The sequence below is a fragment of the Aquarana catesbeiana genome, linkage group LG12 (genome assembly GCF_042186555.1).
Source record: "Aquarana catesbeiana isolate 2022-GZ linkage group LG12, ASM4218655v1, whole genome shotgun sequence".
NCBI classification, from domain to species: Eukaryota; Metazoa; Chordata; class Amphibia; order Anura; family Ranidae; genus Aquarana; species Aquarana catesbeiana.
In genome coordinates this window covers 242,673,041-242,682,640 of record NC_133335.1, presented here as the reverse complement: position 1 = coordinate 242,682,640, position 9,600 = coordinate 242,673,041, and the positions used below count along the sequence as shown (strand labels likewise).

Here is a 9,600-nt window from a genome sequence, read left to right as displayed (position 1 = left end):
AAAAATGTGTGTGTTTTTGTTTCATTCGTTTTTTTGTTTTTTTTTTTTGCTTTTTTTTGGAAAATTCTAAAATTCAAAAATTCGGAAATTCGAAAATCCGAAAAAAAGAAAGAAAATCAGTAAAATTCAATATAATAACTAACTAATAATAACTAACTATTAAATGATAGGTGTTGGAATTTCCTTTCAAATTTGGCTGTTAGTGAACGTAACGAATACGAATTTATGTGAAGTTACGAATTATCCGAAATAACGAATGCCGCATCTAAACAAATGGAATTGGAACAAATTAATAATAATGATAAAAAGGTATTATTATTATTATTATTATTATTATTATTGTTATTTATTATTATTATTAGATTGATATGTTCCATTCTTTTACATACGGCATTCGTTATTTCAGATAATTCGTAACTTCGGATAAACTCGTTACGTTCACTAACAGACAAATTTTAAAGGAAATTCCAATACCTATAATTTAATAGTTATTATTTCAGATTTTCAGGTATTCGGATTTTTATTCTTTTGAATTCTCAGATTTTCATTCTTATTTTCGGATTTTAGAATTTCCAAAATTTCCAATTTTCCAATTTCTGAATTTTCAGAGATGTAAAAATTCGGAAATCCGGAAATTAGTTAAAAAACGAATTCGGGACTAAACAAATTGCACGTCTACTGCCTTTACACACACATGAACTTTAATGGCATCCAAATCTTATATATACTGTGTATATGTATGTGTATATATATATATATATATATATATATATATATATATATATATATATATATATATATATATATATATATATATATAATATATGTGTGTGTGTGTTTTGATAGTGTTTTCTAAGTATTTTTATTTGCAAACAAAAAGTGTCAGAAAAAGGCCGGTCTCCAAGTGGTTAATTTTATTTATTTTTTCTCAAAATGTTGACTACGCCATTGAACAAAAAAAGCACATAATGTTGTAATGATAAATACAGAGCTGAATTAACTTGTATCTTTATTTTTTTTTTTATTTGCCTAGAGTTCAGCTTCAACCGTCACTTTAGAACCTAAACTATTCTGGACCAGGTCCTTTGAACTCTGAGTTATATGGCATTTTCTAGAAGTGATTCAACTTGCACTTGTATCCTTACTCCCATTATTACAAGAATGGATTCCAATGATCTCATAGAAGAACTGAACTGCTCCATCTGTCTTGATGTTTATAAGGATCCCGTAACCCTTAGATGTGGACACAACTTCTGCTGGACCTGCATTGATCATGTGCTGGATAAACAGGAGGTGACCGGAAACTATTCCTGTCCGGACTGCAGGGAAAAAATTCCGGATCGTTCTGCTCTGTACAGAAACATAACCCTCCGTAACATCGCCGAGTGTTTTCTCACCGCTCGGCCAGATCAGGAGGAGACCGGGGTCTTCTGTACATATTGTGACTCACCTGTTCCTGCTTTGAAGACCTGTCTGCTGTGCGAAGCTTCTCTATGCGGCAAGCACCTAAAAAAACACAGCAAGTCACCGGAACATGTCTTGGTGGATCCAACCACGTCCCTGGAAGACAGAAAATGCCCCAACCACAAGAAAATCCTGGAGTATTACTGCACTGAGGACTCTACCTGCATCTGTGTCACCTGTTGCTTGGTTGGAGAACATAGGGGACACAAGGTGGAACCAATGGATGACGCATCTGTGAAGAAAAAGAAGAAACTGAGAACCGTTCTAGAGGAACTGACCTCAAAGAGGGAGCAGGCTGAGAGAGAAGTCCAAACCCTTCAGAGACACAACAAAAAAGTGCAGAGAAAACTGACCAGTGAAACCGAGAGGATCGCCACCCTTTTGAGAGACCTCAGAAAACAGATGGATGATCTGGAGAAGAGGGTCTTGTCGGAGATTAGCAGGCAAGAAGAACAGATATCACTGTCCATCTCTGAGAAGATCCAGCAGCTGGAAATCAAGAAGGGTGAGCTATCCAAGAAGATGTTGTACATTGAAGAACTGTGCAACACCAAAGATTCACTGGCGGTCCTAAAGGAACAAGAGTCGGAAATGAATGACCTTCCTAATCCCGAGGAATTAGAACATCAGGACACAAAGAAGGACGGTAACTTTCTCTGTAATGCTGGTGATCTGGATAAGAATCTGATCTCACTAACTCTGCATTCAGGTTTATCTAATATGGTATCACGCCTAAAGAAGGAGATCCACATAGAAGAAGCTCTTGACATATTGTTGGATGTCAACACAGTTGCCAAATTTGTCCAAATAGATGATGACCTGAAAAGGGCGTGTTATTCGAAGAACCAAGAACACCCAGATTCACCGGAGAGGTTTGAGGATTGTCAGGTCTTGAGCACAAAGAGCTTTTCATCGGGGGAGCATTTCTGGGAGGTGGAGACCAGTAAGATGGGAAGTTGGATGATAGGGGTGGCCTATGCCGGTATAGAGAGGAAAGGGGAGCACTCCTACATCGGGAACAATGACAAGTCTTGGTGTTTGTGCAAAACTAATAAGAAATACTCCGTGATGCATGATAGTAAATCTATCCAGCTATCTGACAAATTTTCTTCCCAGAGGATAGTGATCTGTCTGGATTATAAGGCCGGGTCCTTATCCTTTTATGAGCTCGGGGATACCGTCAGACCCTTATACACCTTCACCTCCACCTTCACCGAGCCCCTCTACCCTGCATTCTACATATGGGATGAGTGGTTAAGAATCAGAAGTTAGGTGCGTTCTGATGATATCGGTTTCCATTTGTTGTCAGATTATGCATTCTATGTGCAGATAACTAAACAAAGCAGAGATTTCCTAATGGGTAACTATATCTTTAACAAAATAAAGCCTAAGCCTGCCCCTTTTCTCTGCTCATGAAGCTCTTATAAAGACCAACCTGAAAAAAATTGAGGTAAAAGCTGGCCGAGCTCCTCCGCCCCTTACCTTTTCTTACCTCCTCTACCTTTCTAATCTTTTATATAGCCGACAGGGAGGTGCAAAGAGTGATGTTAGAGTGTCTGTTGGAAAAAAAAGCACACCGAAGGGTTCAAACTCCTAGTGCATTACCAAAGAGTATAAAATATAATATAAAATAAATATAAAATTAAAGAACAAAAAGCCCAATCCGTACTCCCAAAAAAATGGGAAATATATAGGCGTAGTAATACGCCAAATCGCGATCCAGTGTGGGTGTCACGTGGCCTGGCCTGAGGCACCACTGCATTGGCAAGCGGACGTGTTTCGGGGGTATACACCAAATCATGATCCAGTGTATTGTGGTCTGACTTTTGACGCACCACTGCGTTGGCAAGCTGACGTGTTTCGGGGGATGCACCCCCTTCCTCAGAGCCAGCGCTGATGAAGGGGGTGCATCCCCCCGAAACTCGTCAGCTTGCCAACGCAGTGGTGCATTAGGTCAGGCCACGTGATACCCACACTGGATTGTGATTGGGTGTATTACTACGCCTATATATTTCTTATTTTTGGGAGTACGGATTGGACTGTTTGTTCTTTATACTGATAAACCTTTGGTAATGCACTAGGTGTTTGTGTGTGTTGTTTTTTGTTTTTTTTTTTACAGTTGCCTACTAGATTCCTCCATCTAATATTGAGACTTCATGGAAATACTCTTAAGTACTGGAGGTGTGCCAGGGTGTCACTTGAGCGACAGCTCTGGGGCCGCTGATATCACATCCAAGATAGCGGTACCATCAGCAGTCTCGGGGCTTTTGTATGTCCTCACAATGGAGGCTTTTACAGGACAATAATATGCCGAAGAGACGTTAAATACACAAATACTTCTTATGGGAAAATCAAAAGCATGCAAGGAGAGAGCACCCCTTAAAACCCATTTGTTCTTTACCCGCTGGCTCCGTTCACTGCTGCCAGGTGCAAAAGCCCCAGTAGAGCAAGTCTCGATCGCTGTACAATCACCAAGCGTAGAAAAGGGGGTGGGGACTGCACGCTGTACATGTCAACCAAGTCATTTAAGTCCTAAGATCGGCTTCAGCAAAACCTCGTCCCATATACCTCGTCCCCCACTGACGCGTTTCACCCCAATAGGGCTTTATCGTAAAGGGCTCAACGATTAAGTCCAATCGGTGTGAAATGCAGCAGAGGGACGAGGTCTAAGGGAGGAGATTGAACTGAAGCTGATCTTAGGACTTGAATGACTCAGTTGATGTGTATAGCGTGCAGCCCCCCCCCCCCCCCCCCCCCCTTCTACACTTGGCGGAAAATTGTTATTAAAAAGGACTGGTGACTGGGCTTCCCTTTTAATTTTTTTAGAGACATTGTCACTTGGCTCATTCAAGGAAAATAAACAAATTCTGTGTAAAACCCGACCCCCTCTGACCTACAGATTTGCACCTCCCCCACTACTCCCCACTGTTCCTTCCTTCGTTGCACTTGGAACAATACCTGGTGCTTTTAGATGTAGGTAGCATGATGCCGCAGTGCTCCATGTAAATAGTTTTTATTCGTTTATAAACTTTTTTTTTTTTTACTATGGTTGTGCGTTCCTAAGCAGTCTCCCAATACAATTCTATGACCTGGTCGACTTTCTAAAAAAACAATGCACTCCCTGTGTGGCTGATATGGTGAACAGTCACATACACTTGAATATTGTAAAGCAGCGGACTCTGTACTCCAACAGATGTCAAGTCCAAATAAGTTTATTGTAAATAATCCAAGACATCACAGCTCAACACAAGCAAGGAATATAGATGTTAACGCGTTTCAACTTTTTATGACTAAGCGCATATTGTGTGAAACGCGTTAGCTCAAAGCAAGCAGGGAACATAGAGGTTAACACGTTTCAACTTTTTATGACTAAGCGCATATTGTGTGAAACGCGTTAGCTCAAAGCAAGCAGGGAACATAGAGGTTAACGCGTTTCACACAAGTAGTAGTCATAAAAGTTTAAATGCGTTACCATCTATGTTCCCTGCTTGTGTTGAGCTGTGATGTCTTTGGATTAGTTACAATAAACTTCATTGGACTTTCCATCAATTGGAGTGCGGTCAACCTCCTTACGAAATATCCAAGTGTATCTGAACCGAACCTTCTAGTATGGGGGGAGGGGCAGCAATGTATTGAGTAGGCAGTCCTTCAGCGGTGTCTGTATATTATTTTACGTTTTGGCCAATAGTCAGTGAGTAGGGGGTCATTGTAGTGGGTGATCTATTCTGCCCCTAATGGATCGTTTTACATTTATAGCCAAACTCCAGGCAGTAACAGAAGCAATAAATATGTCTTTATCCACCTTCAGCTGGTAAATTCTCTATCACCCATTTTTTTTTCGTTTAAGCACAAGACAGTATTATTTACTCCGTGCCGCCACATCCAACGCCCCGTAGTCTTTGGTGCTGGAATGTGAGCGAGTTTTCCTATGCAGAAGGACCAGGGGCTCCACCAATAGGATGGGACGTGGCCATTGGTCTTCCAATGTACATGAAGATGGGGGCAGGGCCAAAAATGGTCTCCTTTCCGTAATTTTATATAAAAATGACCTTCGGGGAGAGTCCAGGACCAAGCATAGATTTTATTATTTTTTTTTGCAAATGATAGATACCCTTTGAGGTTTTTTTTTTCTTTAATTGTTCATTGAAGTTATGAGGTTCCCAATTTCCAGAAGTTGATGTTATTTCTCACACCAGTCTACAAAGAGACTTCCATCTGCTGATCACATGAGGACCATCCATTATCAGAGTTCTCCTTCAGAAGGGTCCTACAACTCTGCCCTGTAGTCAGAATTTTTTGACAGTTAACTTACTATTTCCAGTTTTTTCAGTCCAGCCGGGGTACTTTGTGCTAATACACTATATTACCAAAAGTATTGGGACGCCTGCCTTTACACACACATGAACATTAATGACCTCCCAGTCTTAGTCCGGAGGGTTCAATATTGAGTTGGCTCCGCCATTTGCAGCTATAACAGCTTCACCTCTTCTGGGAAGGCCGTCCACAAGGTTTAGGAGGGTGTCTATGGGAATGTTTGACCATTCTTCCAGAAGAGCATTTGTGAGGTCAGGCAATGATGTTGGATGAGAAGGCCTGGCTCACAGTCTCCGCTCTAAGTCATCCCGAAGGTGTTCTATCAGCAGGGCAGCCATCAGAAATTGTGGAGCCCCTTATGCAGCTTTAGGCCTGACCACCAGCATTCCCCAGGGTCCCGCACACTGGCCGTCCCACCAAGTCCTTCAGTGCCTCAGCCCCCCTCACACCTGTCTGCTCTCAGCTCCCCTTCACACCTGTAAGCTCTCAGCCCCCTCACACCTGTAAGCTCTCAGCCCCCTCACACCTGTATGCTCCCAGCCCCCTCACACCTGTACGCTCCCAGCCCCCCTCACACCTGTACGCTCTCAGCCCCCCTCACACCTGTACGCTCTCAGCCCCCCTCACACCTGTACGCTCTCAGCTCCCCTCACACCTGTACGCTCTCAGCCCCCCTCACACCTGTACGCTCTCAGCTTCCTCACACATGTCTACTCCCAGCCCCCCTCACACCTGTACGCTCTCAGCCCCCCTCACACCTGTACGCTCTCAGCCCCCCTCACACCTGTACGCTCACACCTGTACGCTCTCAGCCCCCTCACACATGTCTACTCCCAGCCCCCCTTCACACCTGTATGCTTTCAGCCCCCATTCACACCTGTACACTCTCAGCCCCCTCACACCTGTATGCTCTCAGCCCCCCTCACACCTGTACGCTCTCAACCCCCTCACACCTGTACACTCTCAACCCCCTCACACCTGTACGCTCTCAACCCCCCTCACACCCGTACGCTCTCAACCCCCCTCACACCTGTACGCTGTCAGCCCCCTTCACACCTGTACTCTCTCAGCCCCCCTTCACACCTGTACTCTCTCAGCCCCCCTTCACACCTGTACTCTCTCAGGCCCCCTTCACACCTGTACGCTCTCAACCCCCCCTCACACCTGTACGCTCTCAGCCCCCCCTCACACCTGTACGCTCTCAGCCCCCCCTCACACCTGTACGCTCTCAGCCCCCCTTCACACCTGTACGCTCTCAGCCCCCCCTTCACACCTGTACGCTCTCAGCCCCCCCTCACACCTGTACGCTCTCAGCCCCCCCTCACACCTGTACGCTCTCAGCCCCCCCTTCACACCTGTACGCTCTCAGCCCCCCCTTCACACCTGTACGCTCTCAGCCCCCCCTTCACACCTGTACGCTCTCAGCCCCCCTTCACACCTGTACTCTCTCAGCCCCCCTTCACACCTGTACTCTCTCAGCCCCCCTTCACACCTGTACGCTCTCAGCCCCCCCTCACACCTGTACACTCTCAGCCCCCCTCACACCTGTACGCTCTCAGCCCCCCTTCACACCTGTATGCTCTCAGCCCCCCCTTCACACCTGTACGCTCTCAGCCCCCCTTCACACCTGTACGCTCTCAGCCCCCCTTCACACCTGTACCCTCTCAGCCCCCCTTCACACCTGTACGCTCTCAGCCCCCCCTTCACACCTGTACTCTCTCAGCCCCCCCTTCACACCTGTACGCTCTCAGCCCCCCTTCACACCTGCATGCTCTCAGCTCCCCCTCACACCTGTATGCTCTCAGCTCCCCCTCACACCTGTATGCTCTCAGCTCCCCCTCACACCTGTACGCTCTCAGCCCCCCTTCACACCTGTACGCTCTCAGCCCCCCTTCACACCTGTACGCTCTCAGCCCCCCTTCACACCTGTACGCTCTCAGCACCACTCACGTGTTTATATGACATGCACGTACACACACACACACACAGAGACATGTACACAGACACACACACAGCCCCTCCCCCTGCACAACAGCCCTTACTTGTAAGGTGGTCCTAGTCCCAGCTCTTGTTTCCACATGCAGAGGGGTGCTGGCCAGAGCCCCCCCGCCTTCCCACATCCCTGCCAGTCAGCCGGGCTGGATCCAGATGCTGGGGCCACTTACAAGTGTATGGGCTGTACCCCCCTGATGGCGGCCTTGTCTATATCGGGTTGAGGTCAGGACTCTGTTTAGGCCAGTCAAGTTCCTCCACCCCAAACTCGCTCATCCATGTCTTTATGGACCTTGCTTTGTGCACTGGTCCAAACCATTTGGTGGGGGGGGGGGATTATGGTGTGGGGGAGAGGGGGGATTATGGTGTGGGGGAGAGGGGGGATTATGGTGTGGGGGGGTTTTCAGGGGTTGGGTTTGGCCCCTTAGTTCCAGTGAAGGGAACTCTTAAGGCGTCAGCATACCAAGACATTTTGGACAATTTCATGCTCCTAACTTTGTGGGAGGAGTTTGGGGACGGCCCCTTCCTGTTCCAACATGACTGCCCACCAGTGCACAAAGCAAGGTCCATAAAGACATGGATGAGCGAGTGTGGGGTGGAGGAACTTGACTGGCCTGCACAGAGTCCTGAGCTCAACCCGATAGAACACGTTTGGGATGAATTAGAGTGGAGACTGCGAGCCAAGCCTTCTCATCCAACATCAGTGCCTGACCTCACAAATGCTCTTCTGGAAGAATGGTCAAACCTTCCCATAGACACCCTCCTAAACCTTGTGGACGGCCTTCCCAGAAGAGATGAAGCTGTTATAGCTGCAAAGGGCGGAGCCAACTCAATATTGAACCCTACGGACTAATAGGGCGTACACACGGTCGGACATTGATCGGACATTCCGACAACAAAATCCTAGGATTTTTCCCGACGGATGTTGGCTCAAACTTGTCTTGCATACAGACGGTCACACAAAGTTGTCGGAAAATCCGATCGCTCTAAACGCGGTGACGTAAAACACGTACGTCGGGACTATAAACGGGGCAGTGGCCAATAGCTTTCATCTCTTTATTTATTCTGAGCATGCGTGGCACTTTGTCCGTCGGATTTGTGTACACACGATCGGAATTTCCGAGAACGGATTTTGTTGTCGGAAAATTTTATCTCCTGCTCTCCAACTTTGTGTGTCGGAAAATCCGATGGAAAATGTCCGATGGAGCCCACACACGGTCGAGAATTTCCGACAACACGCTCCGATCGGACATTTTCCATCGGAAAATCCGACTGTGTGTACGGGGCATAAGAGTGGGAGGTCATTAAAGTTCACGTCCGTGTAAAGGCAGGTGTCCCAATACTTTTGGTAATATAGTGCATGTATTCTAGTAGTTCCTGCACATCCATGATGCAATCTTCTTAGGATTCAGCAGAAATGCTTATGTTTTCTGCAGGAAAAATTTGTACCACAAATGGATTTAACCTGCAGATACTTCTTGAATAATAAATACAGGCAACAAGCCAAGAGTTCTCTGTCTCTAATGGAAGGTGCCAATCCAGGGCAGGATCCTGAATGTGGGGCTCTCCTATCACCGGCTCTAATACTAGTGTACAGCCTGGGAGTCAGTCAATGGCGGCAGCTTCCATCAAAGGCTTTTCTCATAGGCAGATCATGTTTAGGGCAGATTTTCTCTCCCTGACTTTGAAGATACACCTTTACAGTATATAATATGAATAATATATAATATTTTATAATAAAGAGTTCTTCTTCATACATAACTTCCCTGCACAGATAATATAATTCTGCTGCGTTATCCATTGTATGCATTCAGTAGATTCATTGGAAGC

At 45.9% G+C, this 9,600-nt stretch overlaps 1 protein-coding gene across 1 annotated transcript; it reads left to right on the top strand.

The window, feature by feature from the left end:
* Positions 1-1,099: 1,099 nt before the first annotated feature.
* Positions 1,100-2,995, top strand: LOC141114393 (E3 ubiquitin/ISG15 ligase TRIM25-like). The gene has a single exon (XM_073608041.1). It carries the CDS (start codon positions 1,102-1,104, stop codon positions 2,734-2,736), a length of 1,635 nt encoding a protein of 544 aa, XP_073464142.1. The 5' UTR covers positions 1,100-1,101; the 3' UTR covers positions 2,737-2,995.
* The last annotated feature ends 6,605 nt before the right edge of the window (positions 2,996-9,600 follow it).

Coding starts and splice junctions, on each gene's coding strand:
- LOC141114393 (XM_073608041.1), top strand. CDS start 1,102: ATGGCATTTTCTAGAAGTGATTCAACTTGCACTTGTATCCTTACTCCC.